Raw genomic sequence first — 26,230 nt, forward strand, 5'->3', positions numbered from 1 at the left:
AATCCAACAATCTGTTGCTTCCAAGAGATGCATTTAAAACCAAAAGATATAATTGACTAAAAAGTTAGGGACGAGTAATCTAAAGTCTAACTTGTCTCTGAGATGGCCCTCATAGAAATCAGTCAAAGCAGATCTTACAAAAAAAATGAAACAAGAGCACTCGATAATTGGAAAAGATACATTAAACAATTAAACTAACAACAGTGAACATTTATGTTCCAGATAAAGCTGCGAAAACCTAAAAGAAAAAGCGACAGAAAAGCAAGAATAGGTGGAGAGAAAAATAACTGAAATCAACAACCTCACTTTTCAGAATACCTCAGATCAAATGGTCAAATTGTTCATTTTAAAATTATAGTCCTTCCAACCCTGAAATATTATGATTCTGTTAAATAAAACCCTGTCCTTGCCCTGATATAAAAAATTGTAGTGTTAAACATTAACATGAATAAAGTTCACATATAGTGGTAAATTAATTGCAGGCCAAGGGGACACACTGTTTGCAAAGGTTCATGGATTAGTCACAAAAAATGAATTTCCAACCCGTGTCCTCATCTTCATGGGCTTTAGTATATGGAATCCTCTTCTCTTCAACACTCTGGCCTCCCACTTCACCAGCCTTAGACTCCCATGATCCCACATCTTCACTCCACATAGAGAGATGGTCACATTTCAGATCTCACCATCGCCTGTGACTGGACACTTTCTATGATCCTAAAATGTGGAATCCCTACATGAGCCTTCCATCTCCCTCTCTGCCTCATTGTGGCTATCAGCCTCCCCCATTTTCTCCATTTTTCCCAGTCCAGCAAGCCTGCCTCTGGTCTCATTCTCTTCCCTTCATAGTCTTGACCCTTCGGTGGAATAGATGAGTCTTCCTGACTGCAGTCCTGGCACTGTATTCACTTTACCACCTAGCTGCCCAAGGTTATCAGCTACTAAATCCAATGCCTTTTGCTCAGGCTCCACTCTACTTGACTTACCTACTAGTGTTCATATTGTCCATTACCCTCCACTCATAAATACCCTTTTCTCCCTTGGATTCCTTGTCTTTTAGTTCTTTTTCCTCTCCCCAGTCCTTTTTGGTTTCTTTTGCCTGTTCATTGTCCATTTCTTGCCCTCTAAGCAAAAGAGAACCAACCAGGTGTAACGGAAGTTAAAAATCTTCCCTGCCCATTGATAGGCCTCAGGTAGGGCTATTCAGGGAGGCTTGACTGGGGGAGGCTTGTTTTGTATGAGGACCCATACCTTTTGCTGATTGTTGGTCAGGTCCTGGGTCATGAGAGGTTGTGCCTCTGGCTCTGAAAAGAGTATCTATGTAGTTTGAGGTGAAGTTTTGCTTTGGGACTTAGTTTTTGGAAGAAGATTCCTGTGCCAGATGATCAGACAGTTGGAAGCTGTCTGTTGGTCCTGCTTGTATTTTCTCTGTTGGTATACGTGTTTGATTAAAGTGATTGTCGAACCCTCTTAAAGTTGCTTTCCTTTTAGAGAAGCTGATCTAAGAACCTGTACTGCAGGCCCTCCTGTGTATGCTGGGGTCCTTGCTGTTATACCAATTTCTATCTTGGAGCCCCTTTTCTTCTTTCCCTGGTTAATCTCCTTAGCTCCCATGGGTTCAATGATTTCTGACTTCCTAGTCTATACATAACACTTTCATCTTTCTCTTGAATTCTACCCCTGCTCTGCCAGCTTTCTTCTGGATGGCCAATCAAGATCTCAAATTCAACATGCCCCAAATGAATCTGTTTGCCTTATTTTTTTTGAGAGCACCACCATTTTTCTAGTCACCAAAGTTTCTGATTTTGACCACTCCTTTTCTCCCTTAATATGTATAGCATCTTTCTAATTCATTCCCTTTTTTCTATTCATACTATAGCTATGCTAGTTCAGGCCTTATCATCCCTCACCTATACTATTACAATAGCTTCCTCCTTGGTCTCTCAGTTTCCAATCTATAAGTCAACCTCCACACAACTGCCAAAGTAACATTCCCAAAACACAGGTCTGATCATGTTGCCATCCTGCTCAAATATCTTCAGTGGCTCCCTGCTGTCTCTAAGGAAGATTACAGATTGACCAGCCTGGCATTTAAGGCCCTCCACAATCAGGTTACCACGTCATTATCTCCACGTCATTGAACAGGCTGTCTCCAATGCCTGTAATGACTCTCTTTTCCCCTCTGCCTCTTAGAATCTCAAGTTTCCTTCCAGGAGCCTCAAGAGGTTCCCCAGTACTCTCCTCCCCTCAAATGATCTTAGACTTATTTATCTATGCCCATGTTATATCCCCAAGTAGAATAGATGCTTCTTGAGGGCAGGATCCATTTGATTTGTCTTTGTACCCCCAGCTCCTAGCACACTGCTGGTCACACAAGCAGACATTTAATAAATGTTTGTCAAATTGAAGACCAGCTGGGGTGGTGCAGTGGATAGAGCATTGGCCCTAGACCTGAGTTCAAATCTAACCTCAGATACTTATTAGCTGTGTAACCCTGGGCAAATCACTTAATCCTAATTGCTTTCCCCCAATCTAAAATAATTGTTGGTCAAATTGAATTAAACCGTAGGATTTCCTCCCAAAGTATACCTGGCCCTGATGTATTCACTACAAGTGTTTCCAAATTTTTAAAGAACCAGTCATTTCAATTCCACACAAGCTATTTTTCCAAAATATAGAAAAAGGATGCTATGTTACCTAGCTCATTTCATGAGAAAAATTTGATTTTCATCTCCAAACCCGAAAATGTCAACACCACAGAAGTAGAGATAATGAACATCAATGAAAAAGCACACAAACCCTAAATAAAATCTGAGTAAATATGATAAGGCACTGCATAAAAGGGTTTTCCATTAGCATCACATAGGGTTTATTTTATTTTTAGATCAGAGCTAGTAAAAGAAAACTACAAACATAATTCATCATATAAAAACATGTTTTTCATTTATTTTTCTTGCTTTTTTTGTAACATGTTTAATATGGTGAAAAACAATTCATCATATTAATAGGAAAAATAAAAAAACTCAAAACATTAATGGGGATAGTGACTCAGGGTAGCCCTTACACTGAAGATATTGGTTCATTTTTACTCTCTGGTTAATCTTCTATTTCTACCAATAAATCTATTAATCAATAAGCTTGGAATGGGGAAGAAGAATAGACATGTGATTTCACTGGTATCAGGAATTCCCAGTGAAAAAAACTCCCATCAGTGCCGATCAGTACCTGCTACACAACTCAGTCTTGCTTGGGCCACTGAGAATTCAATGCCTTACTTGGGATCGTAACCAAAAGGACTTGAACCCAGGTCTTCCTGACTCAGAGACCAGCTCGTTCCCCCATCCAGTATGACCCGGTGACTATTTAGTAAACTTTTATCACACACCAAACACTGAGATAGTGAGAATACAAAGCCAAAAATAAAAGCCCCTCCCTCCACTAGCTTATATTCTATGAAGAAATACCCGAGGGAATTTACACATGTACACGGAGGGAAGGAAGAGTGGTGGGAATTATAGATTATCAATTTAATTTAACACAAGCTCACTCAGCATCGAGAAGAGCAGCAATCAGAGAAGACTTTATACAGAAAGTTTGAGGTGGATTGAAAAGGATGGCAAGGTAGAGGTTCTACAAGGGAAGAGGAAGAACATCCTAGACACAGAAAAGGATGGCAAGGTAGAGGTTCTACAAGGGAAGAGGAAGAACATCCTAGACACAGAAAAGGATGGCAAGGTAGAGGTTCTACAAGGAAAGAGGAAGAACATCCTAGACACAGAAAAGGATGGCAAGGTAGAGGTTCTACAAGGGAATAGGAAAAACATTCTAGACACAGAAAACAGCATGAACAAAGACACACAGATTGGAAAACAAGGGAGTATTAAAAAGAGAGAAGATAGTCCCATTTGGCTATGATAGGCCTGAGTAAAAACAGGGAAATGGGAGGTCAAGTTGGAAAGGAAGGTGGTACTAATTAGTGGAAGGTCTTTGTCTGAACTTTCGGGAGCCACTGAAAGGCTTTGAAAATTGACAAGCCCCACCTCAGGGACTTAACCGTGAGGAACCAATCTAACTTTACCGGGCCACAGTTCCTTCTTCTGCAAATGAGGGGGTTGGACTTGAGACATCCAAGGTCCCTTTCAGCTCTAAATCAATGATTCTATGACCACATACCTAATATAGTGTCTGGTACTTAGTAGGCCACTGTTGATTAATTGATTAGAACTCAGTATAAAGGAGATATGTCCAGCAGATGTGTGAAGGATAGACTGGAATTGGGAGAGATAAGAGATGAGAAGACCGGGTAGGGGGCTTCATTAAAATGATGACAGTGAGGACAGAAAGGAGGGGACAATCTTGAGATAATGGTGAGATAATCCCAAACTTCCCAGCTTTCATGTTTCCTTACGTCATTCTTCACAGCATCATCTAATTAACAATAACAAACTAGTTAACGAAGTTATTTTGAGGGCAGGAATGACTAAAATTTCAAGGAAAACTCATCCTAGAATCTAAGTTCCTTGAAAGCAGGGACTGTCTCTCTTTTGTACTTGTATGCCCAATGCTTAGCCTCGTGTCTGTCTGACATATAGTCACTGCTTAAATAAATGAGTGTCAATTGATTGAATCTCAGAAACCACACAGTGTGCCTGGGGTACAAATCATCTACATGTCAGGAATAACAAATACAGTTGTTCCCAAGAAATTATTTGGAGTTGGGAACCGTTAGAGGTGGAAGAACCTCAGAGATCCTCCAGGGCCACCGCCTCTTTCTCCAGGAACTTGACACAGTTTCACACAATAATCAGGCTTTTACACTCATCTCCAGTTTCATTTCCCTTTTGTCTCTCCCCCCAGAGCCCTAGTAAGATCCTTCTACAGGGTACTAAATGTCAAGAAAGTACTTTGAGCTGTCAGAATGAAATATATTGGATTGAAATACACAGCATCGTTCACTCGTACATTCCATGGGGATTTAGGGTGCCAGGAGGGAGTATGATGGAAATGCCAGGAGTCTATTCGGAACAAGATACTATAAAAGGCTGAGATAAATTAGTCAGGAGGAGATAAGCTAAAAAAAAAAAAAAAAGATTTTGATAACAAAGAAAGAAGCAACTTCAGGGTACCCAAGGAAGCCCCATGTAGTACAGTGGAAAGAATGCTAGATTTGAAAGCAGGTGACCTCTAATCAAACCTTGGTATTCCCACTTACTGTCTGTGGAACTTTGGACAAGCCACCGGATCTCAGTTTCCTCAGCTGTAAGATGAAGGGCTGGGGTTATATGCCTTTTAAGGTTCTAAATCCTACAAGATTCATACTCCTCTGGCAAAAATGGTGATCCTATAATGCTAAGACTTGGATACTCACTAAGAAAGTCAAGAGGGTAATTAGAGGGAAGTTTTAGGGGTACATGTTACAGGGGAGGAACATGGAATGATGAAATGACAGGGACCAAGAAATTCAGCATAACATTTCTGGAGTCACTACTATGTTCTAGGCACTGTGCTAGGCTTTGAGGATATAAAGAATGCCCTTCATTTCTACTGGCAGGATATAAAATATATACAGGCAAATAAATGTAAGGTAGCTTAAGGAGAGAAAAAGCACTAACTGCTGCAGGTGGGGGTGGAGTGAAGGAGTGAATGAAGGGAAAAGTATTTATTATTCTGAATCAGGCACTGAGGATACAAGTACAAAAGAAAGAGAGTCCCTTCAAGGAGCTTACATTCTAATAGGAAGAGAAAAAAAATTTTAAATATGCATAAAAAATAAAAGTAAATTTTCAAATAAACATATATTTAATATGTAATAAATAAATGTATTCATTTATTTTAAAATAAAATTTATAGATAAAATATGAATGTATATATAAGTTTAGAAATAAAATATATATTATGATACATTTATAACAAATTTATAAATATATAATATACAACACACACAAGTAATATATACATGTGGAATTAATGGCTAGGCAAGGGAGTTTTGGTCTAAGAAGTTATAGGTATGGTGAGAGGAGCCAAGGCAATCAATTGGCAGAAAACAGTGGCAGTGTTGACTCCAATACCATTCCCAAAGCAAGAGGAGAGGAGAAAAGAGGGCTAATGCTGTGGCATGGCAGGAAGATGGTGGTGAAACACAGTAAGGGAGGGACAGCCAGACTAACTATTCCCCCCAACCATGCCAACACAGCCAGGGGAGGCTGGGAGCTAGAAGTCTGGTTGTACAGTAGTGGCAGCAGGGCAGGAAGCAGGAAGTGCCACTGGAGCTAAACCTTGAGGAAAGCAAGGATCCAGGAGGCAGAAGTCAGGAGGGGCTTTACTGAAGTCATGTGGAAGCAGCTAATGTAGCCCAGTGGACAGAGCACTGCACTGGAATCAAGAAGCCCAGAATTCCAATTCTGCCTCAGACAATGACAAGTTGTATGACTCTGGGCAAGTTATTTAACCTCTGTCTGCCTCAGTTCCCTTATCTATAAAATGAGAGCAATAATACCTTACAGGGATGTTGTGATGATAAATTGAGATAAAGTTTGTAAAGTATTTTGAATACCTTAAAGTGCTACACAAATGTTAGTTATTACTATTAATTATTGGCAGCCTACGTAAAGGCACGGTTATGGAAGATGGAACATTGAGTTCAGAGAGCAGCTAGCAGACCAGTTTGGCTGGAACACAAGATCAAATCATCCTAGATTTAAAGCTAAAAGGCATCTTGTAGGGAGAATCCAACCCCTTCACTTTACAGATAAGGAAACTGAGGCCCACAGAGATTACTAAGTGACTTGCCCAAGGCTACAAGGGTGATAAGTGGCAAAATCAGGATTCAAACCTAGGTCTTCTGTCTGTAGAGTCAGCACTCTTTCCACTATACCACCTTGCCCATGAGGGACTGCATAAAAAGAGCAATCTTATTGAAGTCTGAAAGGTACCCTGAAATCCATGAGTTCTCTTGTCCCATAATCTGAGAGCTTGAGGAAAGGGTTGGAGATAACTGGAGTCCTATTCTTCCACCCAAGTCCTACATAGATGCTTCACTGAAGGACGGAGGCAGCTCTAGTTCATCAACAGCTATTAAAGCATGATGCCTAGAATATAATAGATGCTTAACAAATGCCACTTATTAATAGCTTGGCAGGTTCTATCTAGCTGGAAAGTCTCCACGGTGGGCTGCACCATTGACCAAGGACAAGTCTGTTGTTGTTGTTCAGCTGTTTCAATTTTTTGTGACCCCATTTGGGGTTTTCTTGGCAAAGATTCTGGAGTGGTTTGCCATTTCCTTTTCCAGTTTATTTTACAGGTAAGGAAACTGAGGCAGATAGGAACTTATCTAGGGTCACACAGCTAGTGAATGTCTCAGGCCAGATTTGAATTCACAAAGATTAGTCTTCCTGACTTCAGGTCTGGCATTTTATCCACTGCTGACACCTAACCATCCTGGAGTCAAAAGACCTGGGTTCAAATTCCAGTTTACAATCTCTTACAGTCTCAATGACCCAAAAGGAAATTCATTTCTCTCCATGTTTCAGTGTCTCTATCTCAAAAAAATGAAGTTAGATTAGCAAATGTCTAAGATCTTCTCTAGCTATAAATTCTATGATTATGACTATTAGTAGTCTTGTATAGAGAATGAGATACAATTTGTAAAGTGCTCTGTATATCTTAAAATGCCATATAAATGTTAGCTATTAATATTTATATTCTGGTTTAAATTTATACAAATTTATAATTTTATTGCAATGGAGATCACATTTTTTATAGAAAGAAACTAATTAAGCACCTATACTATATTCCATGTGCTCCAAAAAAGGGTCTCAAATTCAAACCACGTGTTTGTCTTAAAGTTATCACACTGGTCTATTTTTCCTGTCTAAATTAGTTTTCTCTTTATAAAGACTTGCTAATCTAGTTATTCATTTGCATAAAGGGTTCATAATATTTGGGGGGGCATTAGGGAGAGGAATTGCAGCCAGCCTAATACTCAAGAGAGTATGAGATTCTTGTGTTAAATCATCAGTCTGGTCACACCCAGATTATAAGTACCTGGTATGGCTACACTACCTTAGGGAACCTAGGGGCAGCCATCAGAATTGCAAGCATAGCGCCCAGAAAGAAACACCAGCTAATCCATCACTCATCATTTACTGAACACCTAGATAAGCAATAAGCATTGTAAACCCACCACTATGCTTTTTGAACCTACTCCATAAATCCACCTTCCTTCAGTCACTAAATAAGCCTCTTTACACATCGAACTAGGTAGGGATGAGGCAAAGATGTCATCAAATAAGTGCAGAGGCAAACAGCTGATAACTCTGCCCCCCAACCTTCTAGAAATGGCCAACATCTGTATCAAAGAAGAGATGATAGTGAGGTGAGGTTAGTTTTTCCATCAGCACTGCTGTAGGACTGTCTAAGATCTCCTATGGGAGGTTCACAGGGGGTGGTGGCAGGGCAAGGGAGGCAAGTTTCTAAAAAGTGGATAGCAACTTGGCTCTGTTGGCTTTCACTCACCCATCCCCCAGTTTATTTGGCCTGGTCTTAGGCAGGAGTTCCCAGGGCCTGTTTGCATGTGGGTATCTGCAGTTAGGTAACTGTGCCTTTCTGAGACCCAAACACCACATCAAAGAAAGATCTGAATGATCATGATGGGTCCCACAGAGCTAATCTAGAGGTAGGTGGTGGGGTACCTGATGCTCCAAAATGTGGATCAGATCCCTTGAACTTAAAGAAAAGGGGTCTTTCTTAACATACCTAAAAACAAATTTCACTTTGGTTACTATATACCTAGTCAGAAAAGAAATATATTTGCAGCCTACATGTTTTAGAGGAATGGGATCTTCCCTATTTAAAAAAAATGCAAAAGACTTCTCTTTGGGAAAAAAAAAAATCTAGGCAATGTTTAGTTTAGTCCAGGTTCTTATGAAAGTAATAAAGCTCCCTTTCTTTAATATAGAATTTCGACCTTTCATTATTCAGATTGGTTATAAGTGCCTTGAGGGCAGAAACTGTCTTTACTTTTCTTTAAATCACCCCATGCTTAGCATATTGTCTGGGACATAGTAAGCACTTAATAAATGCTTGTTTATTGACTGAAAGTCCTTTGGGGTTGTGGATCAGGTAATTGATAAGAACATTTGCACCCATTTCCAGCAGCATTAGAGGCAGGGAGGGGCCCCACAGCTCTGCCTTTTTCTCATTCCTTACCCTGGCATTGACCAATCTGCAGCCAGGTGAGTGGAGAATTTTGCTTATTTCATGCACTGACTGAACACAATGCTGCCATCCCATCCACAGCAAGCCTCCTTTTCCTCTAATTCCGCCTTCCCTCCCCTTTTCGTTCTGACCCCCAGCAGCACAGCAGGATGCGTGGGATTGAAGGATAACTCTCATTTGTCCTGGAGCCAACATTTCCCCCATAGGAACATACTCAAGATCAAAATAGAAGTCAGTGGGATATAGAGGTCGATGTATCAAATTTCACATTGTGAAATTAGTCCAGTATGGCAAGAATGTGTCTGTTTCACATATAAAAGGAGTATCTGTCTACTGATGTCTACATAGCCCTTCCCAGAATTCAGGAACATCCCAGGGCTAACTTTTGCATCAGGGATGATGTAATTGTTTGGGCTTTCTATTTATCAGTCTCCAAGGAAACTCAACAATGACAAGGAAATAAAACAACTCTCATTTCAGATAAGCTGGGGTGTTGGTTAGAAATATATAAAGTAACAGGTCCCTATACAGCCTATTTTATTATGTATAGACTCTGATCTCATTCAAACTTCTTTTCTTTAATAGTTAGAAGGGGATTTTGTAAAGTTAAGGATTATGGGAAGTATATCATGACAAGTGAGTACTTGAACTAAAAGAAGAAATGTCTCAAGTTAGAAAGTAACATATGGAATATCTTTGCCTGTTCTGGATACTCATAGGTTCATAGTTTAGAGTTGGAAGAGCCTTTAGAGATCATATAGCCCAACCCCCTCATTTAACAAAAGAAGAAGTATAGTCCCAATTTAAAGTACTGAAATTTATATGGCTGTGTTGTTTAATCTGAAGATTTGAAGCACACTAAATGAAGAGCATAGAATACTTCTCTGTTATATGATCTAATAAGGCTTTATATTTGTTTGAAGAAAGGCAGTGTGGCCCTAGGGTAGCGACAGCTAGCTGTAGGTCAGTACTGGGCTCCCCAGTCCCACCCCTGCTCCATACTAGCTATGAGTCATATACAAGGTCTTAGCCTCTCCAGGTAACTCTAGAGTTGATCATCCTCAGAGGTAGTGGAAATTCCCCACACTAATAAAATCTGAAGTCTGGATCCAAAAAAAATGCGTATGATATTAGCCAGAATCCCTGAACTCCAATGTGCTTTAAAAACATGATAACTCACATACAGTGCTTTAAATTTTGCAAAACATTTAGCATACGCTTTACCATTTGACATAATCCCATGAGCTCTGTAGTAATTATCCCCATTTTACAGATGAGGAAGCTGAGACTTAAGTGTCTCAGGGGTCTTCTACTCCAACCATTTTATCTTATAGGTTAGAGGTGAAGTAATTGGCCCAAAGTTATAAGTATCAGAAGCAGGCTTTGGACTCCAGGAAGAGTGCTCTTTCTACTGTACCACAGTGAGGTGACTTACCCAAGGTCACACAATTTGTGTCAGTTGGATAGAATCTGAACCTAGTTCTTCCAGGCTCTAAATCCATTATCCACTACCTCAAGGAGCCTCTAATTTTTCTTAAAGTGTTTATGTGGTGGAGAATGAAGTCAAAAGAAGTAGAATGATCCTTAAAGAGAATTTGGGGATCCTTGAGTCCAGTTTTTATTACCTGCTGGGACTAATTTTTTCCAATAGGAAATTATTTCTTAAATAACGCAAATCAAGGGGACAATTTGATACTGAATCCTCATTTTCTTCATGCGGCCTTAGAATTTACTTAATTCTTAAAACAAAGTTAACATAGCAAGCACCTGATAGCAGCATTTTGCCACTCATTAATACCTTGATTTGCTGCTAAGAACTAGTTGGGATATTCACCAATACTAATTAAAATTTTATAATTTTCACAATTAAGAGTTAACCTGACCAACTAGCTTGTAACTTAGTTTTCACAAATTCCTCTCTGAAGAAAAGGCACTTACTTGCCTCAGAGTCTGTACCAATCTTGTTAACATTTGCCAATATTAACTATGGCTCTTTCCAGAAATTACCCAAGTCTTTCAGTGGCTCACCAGAAAGACAAATATTTGCCTATAACAAATATATGAGCTCTTCCATCAAGATTCTCATGAACATTAATCATAATAATAATTGAAAAGGCTATTAGGGACAGAGGGCATGACCGTTGTCCAGCAGTCCTCTGTCCTGAGCTGACATCTGCTCTAACAGATGGGAGAACACAGCCAAACTCCAATAAGAGGAGGGGATGGAGGCAAGGACGGAGGGGAATGATTTTTTATAAGATGAAGCACAAAAGCAAGTATTTCTATTTTGGTTGATAGTTATAGAATATGGGCATGCTAGACTACTATCTTTTAACTGGATTCATCTGGGGATCTGTGATTCACTGATCTTTTAAAAATTTCATTTTTTAACCAAGGAATTAATTAAGCCATAGTGAAACAGATGGCCCAGGGAAAAGGCCCTGGTTTTAGAGCCAGAGGATCTTAGTTCAAGGCCCTGAACAGCCACTTACTACCCATGTGACCTTACAAAGGTCTTTAAAATGAAAGGGCTAGACTAGATGACTCACTCTGAGGTCCCATCCAGCTCAAACATAAAATAATGAGATATTTAGAAATCTCGCCCTTATTACTCTGAGGTCCCATCCAGCTCAAACATATAAAATAATGAGATATTTGGAAATCTCACCCTTATTATTTTGCATAAGTCCTGTGAGCCTCTGGCCCATAGTATGGAAAAAGCACTGGATGAGGAATGAGGAAATAAGTGTTTGAGAAAATCTCTTACCACCATTTAATGCCATGGGAAGGTCACTTAATGTTTCTGAGCTTAAGTTTCTTACTTTCCTCACAATTTGTTTCTGATGAAATCACTTTGGAACCTCAAAATGCTATGTAAATGTGAGCCATTATTCTTTTTTACCTAGAATTGTCATGAATTATTTTACCTGAAATCTAATTCATTTATTGTGCTAGGTTCATTAACTTCCCTAAGAAATAATGAAGATGTTTTCCCTGTTAGCGATGCTTAAACCTCTCTGGGTTTCGTTTGTATCTGTCTGTCTGGATCTTGGTACGTGTCTCACTGCATTTTTTTCTCCATTCTCTTCTACCTCTTTCTGGTCAGTTCCCCAAGCACCTTTCCTGCTTTCTATGCATCCCTAAGACAGGGGTTGCAGGAGCAAGAAATCTGAAGCTGAGGATTCAGCAGACAGTAGGTCTATTCCCTGCTCCGATACTACCTTGCTGTGCCACCTCAGGCAAGTTTCTTACCCTCTCTGAGTTTCTTGTTCTGTATCTATAAAATGAGCAGTTTATAAAAATGAGATAGTACTATTAATGCAGTTAATGAACCTAGTACAATAAAGGGCAGCTCAATACGAACTAGATTTCAGGCAAAATAATTCATGACAGTTCTAGGTAAAAAAGAATAAATGGCTCACATTTACAGAGCATTTTGAGGTTCCAAAGTGATTTCATCAGAAAGAAAGAAACTGAGGCTCAGAAACATTAAATGACTTTCCCATGGTATTAAATGGTGGTAAGAAATGGTAAAGCAGTGTCTCACTGCTTTCTCTTACATCTCTTGGTCCTTTACAGGTCTAACAATCCATGAGTCCTCAGTTTCCAAGATGGAAGAACAAGACAAACCCCAGATTGCCCCGGGGTGATCTTGTAAGAAACAGTTCAGGAGCATTACTTATCTCAGTACCCCTGAGGTACTAGAATATAGTCAAATTGTAAGTCAAAAGAATATTAATTCTTCAAGGGAGGGGAAAATTTCGATTTCACCTTTGTATCCTCCAGACATAAAAGAATACTTTGTACACAATAGATGTCTAATAAATATTATTGCATTGAATTCTGCTATTGTCTTAAAAATATGGAAAAGAGACTGGAGAATGATGAAGTGCCACTTACTTGGGGTTCAGAAGCTAAATTCATTTTGTATGGATGGCGCTTTCCTTCCTCTGTCACGAGGGGAGACCAGATTTTATGTTCACTCCTGCAACAGATGGAATTATTTCATCCACAGGGTTAAGTAAAAAGTAAGGACTAGAAATAGTAATAAGCAGAAATCAATTTGTTAGTGAGAGAGAGACAGAAACAGGGAAAGGATGGAGGAGGGAATAAACATTTCTATAGCACCTAGTACCAGGCACTGTGCTAAATGCTTTACAAATATCATCTCATCTGATTCTCACATCTGCAATGTAGGTGCAGCTATTATCCCCAATTTACAGTTGAGGAAACTGAGGCAAACACAGGTTAAGTAATGTGTCCAGGTTCACACAAAGAGGCTAAATTTTAATCACAGCAAAAACAAAATATCAATTCCAAAGCTAGTCTTTAAATATAAGTAATCATTGTGGCTAAGGACTATTTGTCAAAGAAGTAGCTTACCCAAGGAACTTCATAATAAATACTTAGTAGATGAATATATATATAAATAACCATTTTCTGCTGAATGCTGCCTATATTGATACTAGAGGAAGGAGCATTGTGGTCTATGAGTCAAATGGACTCAGCCTAATCTCATCTGACTCTTGAAACAAGTATCAGGAGGTGATAAACACAATTTGTTAATCCTGTGGTTGAAAACCACAACATAGATAGAGAACCTTGAGTAGGCATATGCTTATTTGTCTAAATAGTAGACTTAGAGGTCTTAAAAGTGCTAATATCCTGAAAAAAAAAAAAGGCCAAAAGGGTGATGATGGACTATGAAAGCAAACCATCATTCCTAAGTAAGGCATGAATTTCCCTGCTTGCCAGAGACATAACTTAAGAGTTTATTGCCAAAGAAAATGTAGTAATTCCCTATGGTCTTAAACTTCAGGTAGGAATTAAATTCCTTTGGCAGTGACTGCCTACTTTAAAAAATTTTTGTTTTCAGAGATTTCTTCATCTGTTTTGCTTGTATCTTATCTCACTGTAACTTCCTGGTGCATGTCTTTCCACCTTTTTTTTTCACCTTTCACTCTGCCTCTCTCTCTTAATTAGCTATAACACAGGGGACAGCTGTAGTATAGTAGAAAAAGCTATAGACTTGAAATCAGCAAAGGCTCTAGTTCAAATACCACCTCTGACAATCCCTAGTTGGGTGACCTGAAGCCTCACTCTCTCTATGACTTGGTTTCCTAACTTGTAAAATGGAGATAATAATAATGTTTGTAGCACTTACCCCACAGGACTGTTGTGAGGACAACATTATTTTTCTTGCAAACTTTAAAGCACTTTATGAAATCAGCTATTATTACACAGAACTGAAATGGGTTTTTATTATTTATGCCATTAATTGACTTGGTTTTATGTTCCCTGGTCTTTATTTTACCTTATTTTTTTATTTTTATTTTTTTCAAACGAAGAACCATCTTCTCCCCCCAACGTCTATTTCCCAAGCTCCGGTTGACAAAGAAAGAAGAAACAACACCAATATGTTACAAACATGCATAGTCAAGAGAAACATGATGAATAATCATGCTCAGAAACAAAATCTTAATTTGCATTCTGAGGTCTTCGCTTCTCTTGCTGGAAGTCAACAGTATGTTTCAACTCGAGTATCCTAGAATCTTGATTATTGTGTTGATCCAAGTTCCTAAGTCTTTCAAAGTTATTTGTCTTTGCTGTTGCTAAATTGTTCCACTTCTACTCACTTCACTCTGCATCAGTTCATGTAAGTCTTCCCCGGTTTCTCTCAAAGGCTCTTTCATCATTTCTTATAGCCCAATAGCATTACTTCACATTCATATACTATAACTTATTCAGTCATTCCCCAGTTTCCAATTCTTTGTCAATACAAAAAGCTGGTATAAATATTTTGGTGCATTGTGTGTCCCCCTTTCTCTTTCTTTGATCACTTTGGGCTATACCTGCTCTTTATTTTAGAAACTGGTGAAATTGGAGCAGCTAGGTAGCACAATGGATAGAGCACCAGGCCTGTAGTCAGGAGGATCTGAGTTCAAATCCAGCCTCACTTAGTATGACCCTTCGCTGTGTGACCCTGGCCAAGTCACTTAACCCTAATTGCCTCCGGAAAGAAAGAGGTGAAGTCCATTTCTTTCTCCCTCAAACAACTTTTCTTTCTCTCTCTACTCCACAACTAAATTAAGTTGTTCTTTACTTATGTGACTTTCAACTGTTTTTTTTCTTTCTATATCAGTGGCCTCTCAATAGGAGAAAAGTTTTCCCATTCTTGTTGTAGAAGGTACAGGAAATCTATTCTTACAGATCTTCAAATCTAGTTAAACAGGAAGGTACTAACATACATGAGGCAACCAGAGGTAATTTCAAGTTAACGTTAATGATGTAAGAATTCAGAGTATGGGAAAGCACGTCATCATTGTATGACCTTAGGCAGGCTTCTCCCACTCTTCTGAGACTTGGATTCCCCAACTGTAAGATGAGGAGAATGGACTGTTTGGTCTCAAAAGTCCCTTCCAACTCTAAGAGCTTGTGATTCTATCAGCTCCTAAAATTCCACATCTCCAAGAATCTTTCCCAGATGAAATGGCGCATGGAACAAACTACCATCTAATGTGCATCTCCCATGAGTCTCTTCTCACTCGCTCCCTTATAAGTGTATTTACCACCAGGCTTGCACTTAATGAAAATTCTAAAAGTGATAAAAAATATTTGTTTTACATTCTAGTTTATTTCAGTATTGTTCCTATCACACTGTAAGCTTCTGCCCTTGCTGGAAACCCTGATAAACCATGGGCTTTAGGATCATGAGAGTCAAGAGCTATAAGACACAGTGAGAATAGCCCTGAACTTAGCCTCAGAAGACCTGGTTTTGAGTCCTACCTTCCCTCTTTTTCCCCTAGAAGGGCAAGTTTAATCTTTATCTAAGGTTCTATTCTGTTCTCTGTTCAAAAGGGATGATGATAGTTATATTAGCTACCTAGGTATTCTTTATAAATTATAAAACAGTAAAATAGAATGCAAGCTATTATAATTATATCAAAAAAGCAGCAAAGGAGTCTCTGAATTGTCAATTTTACTTTTTAATGATTACTTCCTAATGACAAGTTCCATAAATACGCAAATGCAAGTATCCCGGACAGAAAGAACTATGGAAGCTCAGTTAGTAAGGCATTTGGAGGCCACGTTGTCCAAAGGGAGTCATGATTCCCAGGCCATAAGGGCTCCTCAGCTTGGAACGTTCTCTCCCAATTTGTCTTCCTAAAGCCCTCTGTCTGGCTCTCTGCTTTGTCCCCATCCCACTTGACCTTGTATAATTCAGATGTGTGCACATGGATTATGCCCTACCCTCCAGTGTGATACTCCTTCAGCTAGGATCTAAGTTCTCTGAAGGCAAGTGCCAAGTGATTTTTAAAAAATCTTGGTATTAGATTTTTATCACAATACCAGGCATATAGAAGGAGGTAGAAATGTGTCAAAGGAATATTGGCATTAAAACTTACAAAATTGCTATGGAATGAATGGAAAATTATACTTGTTTCCAGGTTTTACCTGCCAACTGTGAGGGTTATGTCATCTATGCAGCTCTTGATTTTATTCTGGGCTTCTAAGTGAGTCATGTTGCTGGTATTTTCTCCATCAATGGCCAAGATAAGATCTCCAATACATACATTAGCCAGTGCTGCTTTGCTGCCTGGAGTCACCTAAAGAAGAGGGGACAGCATGTCAGTCACTGAAGAACTACTTACATCCAAATAAAGTATCTTCCTTCCTGATCGCATATTCATTGATTTGCAGCAGATGGTCACTGGTCCTAAAATAGAAGACAACTTTTTAAAAGATATTTAATTGATTAAAATGACAAGTTTATGTCACTGAAAAATTAAAATCAAGATGTTCATTTAGTCCTGGTAGGGCAGGATAGCAAAAAACAAACAAACAACAACAACAAAAAAACCAATCAACTTTCAACCAAGAAGATTTGGAGTGTAAGTATGACATCTGCCACCTGTGGTTACGTGATGTAAGGCAAGTAAGTCACTGAATTTCTCTGAGCATTGGTTTCCTTGTCTGTGAAATGGGGGTAATACTTGCATGACCTATCTCATGAGGTTATTGTGAGCTAGGATGGAATGGCAGTGTTATTTCTACTCATTCTGGCTTAGCCACTTACAGCTATGTAATATATTGGAGCCTTGGTTTTTCAGTCTGTAAAAGGGGACAATGACACTGCAACCTATCTCACAGGGCTGTTGTGTGGGAAGTGCTTGGTGAACTACGACTATATTAGAGGATAAAGTAAGAAGTATATCAAGCTATTTGAAGTCATAACACCATTAATAACTCTTGAATCATCCAGTGGTCCATTGCTGAAGCAGAATTATTCTGTGCAGAAGCCAGCAGATCTCACCTTTCCTATTCTAAAGCAAAGGAAATGCAGCCCAAGTTGGGGACGGGCCATATGACAGGAGGGATTAGTGACTGGAGCCCACTATATTTTCTTTCCACTTACACTCTCACAAGAGAATGTTATGGAAATACGCCCAAGTAAACAAGGCTGAAGGAGAAAAGGTATCCTTCTCTTTTGCCATTTTTAGTGTCTGTTTTCACCCCTGGTCCTTTAATTTGCTCTTTCTGGAGGGAACAAAGCTCAACTAGAATGTACAGAAACAAGTTTTTGCTCTAATTCCACTAGCAAATGAAGAACATAGTGAAGGGAAGAAAAGATCTCTATTTAATGTGAGGCAGTAGGATGGTAGATAGAGTGGAGTCAGCCAAAGTTAAGTTCAAATCCCACCTAGGGCAATTCATTAGCAGTCCGACTACAAGTCACCTAAATTCCCTCTGACTCAATTCCCTTATCTGTAAAAAGGAATAAGAGTTCCTTCCCCACAGGATTGCCAAGAAAATCAAAAGAAAGCATATGTAAATTGCTTTGCAAATCTTAAAGGGCAACAAATAATCAGCTGCCGTTTTCATTTCAGATGACCACTCCACTCACCATTGTTCCCAATAATCTACGAGAGCACATACTCATGTAATTCTTTAGGTTTTGCAAAGTATTTTCCTCAAAACCACCTCATAAAAATTGCTATAAATATTCTGCAGGTGAGAAAACTAACCAGGGAGTAGCCTTGCTAACAATCATAGAAGCCTCAGAATCACGTAAAACCTGAGAGATTCTTTTGTCTGACCACAGGGCCTAGGAAATGTCACAGCTGGGGCTTGAATCTAAAGTCTTCTGACTCCAAGTTCTATTTCTTTCAATTTTATTGATATTTATACAAAATAAAAGACACAATCTTTGCCCTGGGAATTTACGGTCAAGTTGAGTAAACTCCATACTCACAGACAATGGAAACTTACAACATAACATATCAAAGGGCAGAAACCATAAGACTTGACTTGAGAGATGCCCTATAAGAGAAGTCAGGCATGTTCAAGGAAAAACAGAGAAAGGCAATGCTATTTCTAGTAAATTTGGCCATAAATTCTATGAAAGAGAAGTGGACATGGAGTATGAAGACCTAGGTCCAAATCCTGGCTCTGCCAATTATGGTGAGGTAACCTACTGGAGCCTTTGGTTCCTAATCTGTAAAATGGGATAATAACATTTCAACCTACCTCACAGGGTTGTTGTGTGGGAAGTACTTTGTAAACTATGAACTGAAGAAATGTGAGCAATTATTATAGTCAAGAAAAGGGAAAAATCTACTCTTAGAATTACTCTGTCTTTGGGCAGTGGCCAGGCTAAAGGTTTGCAGCAGAAGCAGTTACCTCTACCAGTGTCTTGGAGTAGTATTCATGGGCAGGCAATTCAACAAACTCTTATTGAGTACCTAATCCACACAAATTGTAGCTCTTAGGTGTTGTGGGGAATAGGGCAATGGTTCCTTCCTGCCCTTCGCCTGTTTGTTTTATTGAGGGTCAGACTCAAGGGAACTCCTATGAGTTCTCAGACAGAGGTGAAAAAAAAACCCTAAGGATCATCTAGTCCAGGGGTGGGGAATCTGTGCATTCTTAAGTGTATGAATCAGCCAAAAGACTGCATTTAAGGACCTAGAAGGCCACATGTGGCCTTAAAGTCACAGGTTCCCCACCCCTGAGCTAGTCCAATTACCTTTTTTTTATAGAAATAGGAGACCTCTAGAGGATTAAGAGACTTGCTAGTTTATGACATGGAAGAAGACTGAGTGTGAGCCAGGAAAACTTGGGTTTGAATCCTCACTCAGAAACCTTATACAAATCATGTGATATCTCTGGACCTCACCTTTCTTATCTATAAAATCATAGTGAAAAATATTTGTAGTACCTAACTTACAAGGTTGCCATTAACCACTTTCTCAATTATACTTCTTTATAAAGGCAAGTCTGCTTGTGGCAGACTATTGGGTCTGCTAGTGACAGGTAGCCAAGGTTTTTTCTTGGGAAATTAACATTCCAGCCCTTTAAGAAAACAATTGTCTGGGTAATTATTTAAAAAATTATCTCTGGACACAATCATCAGTGTTAACTTTATCTGGCATTTATTATCCCTCTTTCAAGGAAGTTGTCAAGGGGAGGTTGCCACTGAAAAAATTTGTAAATTCAAGTCAGTTACTTAACCCTGTGGACTTTAGTTTCTCCATTTGTAAAATACAGGAAATAATCAGTTTTCTCCCCTCCCTACTTCAGCAAATGACTTCAGTTCCACGACAGGGCATGGGCGTAGAGAGTCTGCAGAGCGTGGAAAACAATCCCACTACAGCCTTGGATTAATTCCTTGGAGGTTTTCCCATCCATGACTGCCAAGAAGATCATGACCTCTTTAGTCAGACGCAAAGCTCATCTTCCCATCATTCTCTAGACTGAAATTCTATAAAGACATTCTTCTTGGTATGATCCTTGAATGGAGACATGCTGAGTAGACCCCCCTCTCTTTCAGGGGAGGAGACATGCTACTGGGAGTATCACCACAAAAATCATTCCAATAAATGTTGGGATAGATTCACTGAATAAATGCTATTCTGATGGGTTCTTCTCTTTTGTTCTATTCCAATCCTTTTCATTTTATCCCCTGGTGGCAGCTGAGATCAGCTATTGCTGCTAATATTTCCCAGATGACCAATTTCACTGGACGAGAGGATGAGGGCATTTTCAAAATACAGTCCATTTCCCCAAAAAACTTCTTACTTTTTCATGTTCAGACAAGGGTCTTGCTCCATTGACCTTTGAGGAGATGTTATACAAAGCCCACTTATTTCAAGATGGTGATGGTCTTTTTTAAAAGTCAGAAACAGCCTGATAACCTTTAAGGGGTCCATTTTTAAGCATGCCCTCAGGATTTTGGGGCAAAGAGCACATACCATAAGCACAAATTACTATATTGTTGGGTTTCCAAACTGTCAAGCAACATGTTACTCTTGCCAATCTCATTCCTGCATCTCTTGCCCCTCCTCTTCCTGCCCTTTTGTCAGTTGCTGGGAGAAGGAAAAAACAGTCAATATAAACTAAGCAGCTACTGGGGCTGGGGTGTGGACAGGATCAGGGTTTCTGGTAACAAGGATGGGGGAAATGATAGATGAAATGGAAAAAGGAATTCACTGAGACATCTTAGAGATTTAGAAAGCAAACATTGCCATAAGGGAAATGTGAAAGAATAGTGATTACTAGATGCTGTGAAGAGGATTGATGGGAAAATATGTACAAAAATTACACAAGATGAGATGGTGTGAAGAAACTGAAATCACAGGTTAGGTCAGTCAAAGTATCCAAAAGCTATTAAGTGGGTCCAAGGGGTTCAAGGCAAGCTGTTTGGAGGAAGAACTAGAAATTGGTGCAAGAGAGAAAAAAGAAAGAACTCCCAAATTTGCCAATTTAAGACTAAACATCCCTATTTAAACTTCAAATCCCTAAGACCACAGGCCAGCCTGGTCTTCTGGGTCCAAGTAGACAAAAGCAAAAGGTCAAATTGAGGTCATTACCTCAAAAATTCAAACAAAAGAAAATGTCCATTTGGATTACAAGAGATGATCTCTCCACCGGCAATGACAGTCAATGCAAATGCCCAGTTTTTCCTTTTTTGTTTTGCTTATACTCAGCCACTCATGAAAAATTTAAAACTTACAATGCCCCAATGATAGATTATATTCATATACGTGTGGCACTAGTGATATAAATATTCACAGATCAGAAACTGCTAATGAAAAGAGCATCATGCATTTATAGGGTACTTTTACCTCATTATTTCATTTGGTCTTCGAATCAGTATTGAAAGATGAGTGATGCAGGCATTAATTATCATGCCCATTTTACAGATTCTCAGGGAGGAAAAGTGCTCTGTGATTTATCTGGCAGAGAGATAAGCCCTGATCCACAGTCAGGCTACCTCAGTTCTAGTCTTGGTTCAACTGGTTGTATGAGTTTGGACAAGTTATATCCTCTCTGTGGTCCTCAGTTTCCTCATCTGTAAAATGAAGGGGGTGGGCTAGCTCTCTAATCTATATTTGAATCTATAGCTGTGGTTATAATTGTAGTGGTTGTAACTGTAGTATCAGTAGTAGTAGTAGTAGTAGTAGTAGTAGTAGTAGTAGTAGTAGTAGTAGTAGTAGTAGTAGTAGTAGTAGTAACTAGCATTTATAAAGAACTTTAAGGCTTACCAAGCACTATACACATATTATCTCCTATGATCTTCACAATAGCCCTGAGTTGTTGTTCAGTCAGGTCCAACTCTTCATGACCCATTTGGGAATTTTTGGCAAGAAACTGGAGTGGTTTGCCATTTCCTTCTCCAACTTATTTTACAGATGAAGAAACTGAGGCAAACAGAGTTAAGTGAATTATCCACAGTTAAACAGCTAGTAAGTGTCTCAGGTCAGATATGAACTCAGTAAGATGAGTCTTCCTGACTCTACGTCTGGCACTCTATCCATTGGGTCACGTAACTGCTCCAAATAATCCTGGGAGGTAAATACTACCTTTACTTTACAGAAGAGGAAACTAAGGATGAGGGAGTTAGATGACTTGCCTAGGGACCTGAAGCTTGTAAGTACCTGAAACAGGATTTGAACTTAAGTCTTCCTGCCTCCAAGTCCATCACTCTATCTATTGTATCACTGAACCGCCTACAATGTCTATTGGATGGTCTCTAAAGTCCCTTCTTGCTTTAATGCTCAAGCGAATAAATGATATCTATGGTTTCTTCCAGCTCTGGTAGTGTGTGATTATCAGACTCCAGCTGGGCTCCTTCCCCTGCCCTGGGTCACTCCCATACCACATGTGATAAGGAACATCTATTAACATGCTTTGTGATGGTGCTATAATTAGGGAAGACACCTGATCTAACTCTCTATTTAAAAGATGTTTTGTGTGTCACTTATAAATCACTCAACTAGGAAAAGGGTGGCAGGTACAAACATGAGAACCAGGAATAGAAAATTATGTAAGTGGTATTTAAATACATAGAGATAATTCATTCACTCAACAAGCATTTCAACCACCATATATTTACTGACCACTTTCTATAGGCTCCACAGTATGTGAACTTCACTCTGTGGAAATTACAGCTATGACATAGAACAATCTCTAAGGTGGTAGGCTCTAGATGTGGAAGGGTACACACATATACTGCCAGATGAAGTCGATGTGTGGGTTGGTTTTGCTGAACTTTTTTCTTTGTTAATCTTTGTTCTAAGAGATGGCTTGCTGGGAAGGAGAAGAGGGAAGGATATGTTTGTAAATGAAGATCATGGAAAAACAAAAGAGAGCAATAAAAAAAATTAGACAGTCTGTCATTGGGGATCTTATACTGTGGCCAGGGAGTCAATATCATCTTTTACCTAAAGTAGTTATTAAGTGCTTACTGGATACTAATGGAGATACAGATTAAATAGATCACTCCTGCCACATACTCTAGTAAGAAATAAAACATAGAAAAATAACTATAAATAATAATTGTATACCAACATAAAACTAGAGAATCAACCAACAACCACTTCACTGCTTACTCTCACCACTTACATGCAAGACACTGTGTGAGGCTCTGGGGTTACAAACAAAAAAGTCTACCCAAAGGAGTTTATGTTTTGCTGGAGAATACAGCATATTCTTTTCTGAAATGTGATATTTCATTGTACTGACTTTATTGAATGTTACAAAAATTCACGAAGTATGAAAAATCACAGGCCTAAGACCTGGAGGGACCTGAAAGATTTTACAGATGAGGAAACTGAGGCCCAGAGACTGGGAGTGATTGGCCATTGTTCACACAAGTAAGTGACAGGGTCAGGATTTGGCACCAGATCTTCTAAATCCAAATTACGGGCTGTTCAAATGTGATGTTGAATAGATTGGAAAGAGGTGTTGTGGGGAAGTAAGTGGGTCCAAATTGGGCCTGGAAAGAAATGTAGGATTTGTACTGGTGGGGAGAAGGCACTGCTGTTATATGCATTCACCTTCCACTTAGTATTCGTCCCTCCCCCACCTCAGACATCCCATTGCATGCCAGGAAAATCGCTGGGCATTTATGACTGCCATCTGTGACAACTGATGCCAGCTGCTTGTTATATGCCTCCTCCCTCACAGAGCCCCTGTCTAAGGGGCATTCATTTGAGCTTTTTCGGGCCAGAGATCTGTAAAGTGTTACTGGGGGTTCAAAAATATTTGGAGTTGGAACAGTTGTAGTTCCAGGCTAAAGAGGCATCTCCCAGATGAAATCAGTAAGCACAGTGAAAACCCTCACCCTCAATCACTATGGAAATGAGGGTGCGGTAGGGAGTATTGGCAAAAAGTCAACAGATGGGCTGGAAGATCATGGAGTGAATGACTTAAAGTTAAAAGGGGCCGCCGACGTCATCCACTCCTCCCCTATTTTACAGATGAGGAAACTGAGGACCCAGAAATTAAGTAACTTGCTCAAGGATGTAATAGCAAAGGACGATGCATAGGATTTAGAGTTAGAAGTATCCTAGGCGTTCACCTAGTCCAACACCCCCCACCCCTACATCTTCGTTATACAGAGGAGGGAAGTGAGGCCGGAGGGGATGGTATTAAGTGACTTGCTCAGAGGTACCCAAGTGGTAATCATCAGTGGTGGCATTTTAACTCAGGACTTCTGATTCCAGAGCCAGTGGTGGTCTTTCCACTGGAACTCAAAGTCTCCAGCTTGAAAGTAGAAGATAAACTAGTTTTTGCCACTTTGGGTAAGACGACTTACCCTTTTGGGAAACTGAGGCGATGACTGGAGCAGAAAGGATCAAAGCCAGTGACATGTAAATGAATATACAAAACAACAATAATTAGTGGGGGCGGGTGGGGGGAGTGGAGAGAAATCCCACATTCTGTTATCCAGGATTCAATGTCAGGTGTGCCTGGGCCATTCAGTCAACTCACTAGCAAAGTGGGGAAGGAAATTAACGTTCCGCTCCGGGGACCGAGGAACAACACCCCCACCCCACCCCAGGCTGGAGCTCGGAAAATAGTTGTGATTGATGGACTGAACAGATAAGACAGTCGCGCACCCGGGGCCCGAGGCATTCCGTTTCAGGGGACGTAGTCTTGACCCCCACCCAACCCCCCCTCCCCCGAGGATGTAAACCTCAACTCGTCCCAACCCGTCCCTACCCGAGATGGGCGACAGTAATCGAAGGGAAAGTAGAAGCGCGCACCAGCGCACCTCCTCACCCCACGCGCGCTCGCCCGCTGCCCCAGGTCGGATCGCTACAGCCGCACCTGGACTGCAGGAACGTGTGATTGCCCTACACAGTGGTGAGCCGGGAGCGCCGGCGAGAGGGGCGAGAGGGAGGGTGCCCCAGACAGTCCCCGGCCCCTGGGACCGGACCTTGTACTGCTCCCGGAGCCCCAGCCTGCCGGGAAGGTGGCCGTGCCAGCCCGTCTCTCCATTCCAGGTCCCCTCCACTCAGCCCCAACACAGTTCTCCACCCCGGTGCCTTCGCGCGGCCCCAGAGTAGGCACCGCAGCGCGGTCGGGACCTTACCCGGGAAATGGCGAGGGGCTGCTCGAAGTCCTTTCCTCCCACGAGGCGGAAACCCCAGGGCCCCGGCCCCTGGATGACAATCTTCTCTGTGTTCATGTTTCCCAGCCCAAGTGAAGTGGCCGACGGAGAAGGGACTCGGCTTGCCCTTGGAGCTCTCGGGGAGCCGACAGGAGGAGTGAACAAGAGGGCAGCGCAGCGCAGCGCAGCACCCGGGTCAGCTTTGCCGGAGCCCGAGCCAGAGCTGGGGCTGGGGCCACCGCAGCTGCGGCTCCGCCCAGCCCTGCCTGGTCTGCTCCCGCCCCTGTCCCCGCCCTCGCCTTTGCCCTCGCCCTAGCCCAGACTCAGTGCCCCCGCTCTTCTTGGCCCTAACCCGGTCCTGGCTGTCAGGGTCAAGCCGGGGCACCTCGACGGTGGGACATATACAGGCGAGGAAGGAGAGCTTTCCAGGACTGGGGTCACTTTGGCGCGCACATGGTAGAGATGCAGGAGGATCCCATCAGCTCTTGCGGTCCCCTCCCAGTCCCGCATCCCCCCTTCACCCAGGCCAGGGAGCCCCAGGCTCTAAGCAGGAGGTTCGGGCAGGCTGAGGCCCGCATCTCTGCCTGGTCCGCAAGGTGAGGAAGGGTGGAGAGAGGAAGGGTGGGGTTGCACCGGTATTTGGTTTTTAACCCTTAAAGAGCTGTGTAGCTATCTTTCCTGAGCTCAATCCCACATTCACTTCTATTAAGCACGTAATAGTTGATTTTTTCGGATCCCAAAGACAGTCTAACTAGACTTCAAATTTTCTTCCGTTCAGGACAACTCAATTTAGCCACTCTGACTGACATGAACAGTTCACAAGTCTGGAGGAAGGCGCTTCGGCTGAGGATGGAGGTGTAACTCCATGAACCGAAAAATGAAATAAAAGATAACCTTGGGAAGAACACTGGATCGGACTTTGTTTGTACCTCTGATTTTCTGGATGACTGAGCAAGACACCATCTTTCCAGACTTCAATAAAGGAACGAAGAGAAAGATGAGCAGCGGGTTGTAGTGAGTTAGTAGGAAGATGGGCTTCCAGTCAAGATAGGCTGGATTCAAATCCATCCTGTCGGTGAGACCAGGAACAAGTCACTTAACTTTTCAGTGCCTAGGGCAACT

At 40.8% G+C, this 26,230-nt stretch overlaps 1 protein-coding gene across 2 annotated transcripts in view; it reads right to left on the minus strand.

Moving 5' to 3' along the window:
- The window catches only part of PDLIM1 (PDZ and LIM domain 1), a 48,593-nt gene extending 23,052 nt beyond the window's left edge, over positions 1 to 25,541 (minus strand). The window contains exons 1-4 of one of the 2 annotated variants that reach the window (XM_072625854.1): positions 25,091 to 25,361; positions 24,311 to 24,334; positions 16,669 to 16,820; positions 13,114 to 13,198 (exon numbers count right to left, since the gene is read on the minus strand). In XM_072625854.1, coding sequence (XP_072481955.1) covers positions 13,114 to 13,198; positions 16,669 to 16,820; positions 24,311 to 24,334; positions 25,091 to 25,186 — 357 coding nt within the window. In that variant the 5' untranslated portion in view covers positions 25,187 to 25,361. Of the gene's footprint in view, positions 1 to 13,113; positions 13,199 to 16,668; positions 16,821 to 24,310; positions 24,335 to 25,090 lie in introns of both variants that reach the window. The other variant, XM_072625844.1, reaches the window with a different exon arrangement.
- Between the last annotated feature and the right edge of the window lie 689 nt (positions 25,542 to 26,230).

Source organism: Notamacropus eugenii, chromosome 1 (assembly GCF_028372415.1).
Source record: "Notamacropus eugenii isolate mMacEug1 chromosome 1, mMacEug1.pri_v2, whole genome shotgun sequence".
NCBI classification, from domain to species: Eukaryota; Metazoa; Chordata; class Mammalia; order Diprotodontia; family Macropodidae; genus Notamacropus; species Notamacropus eugenii.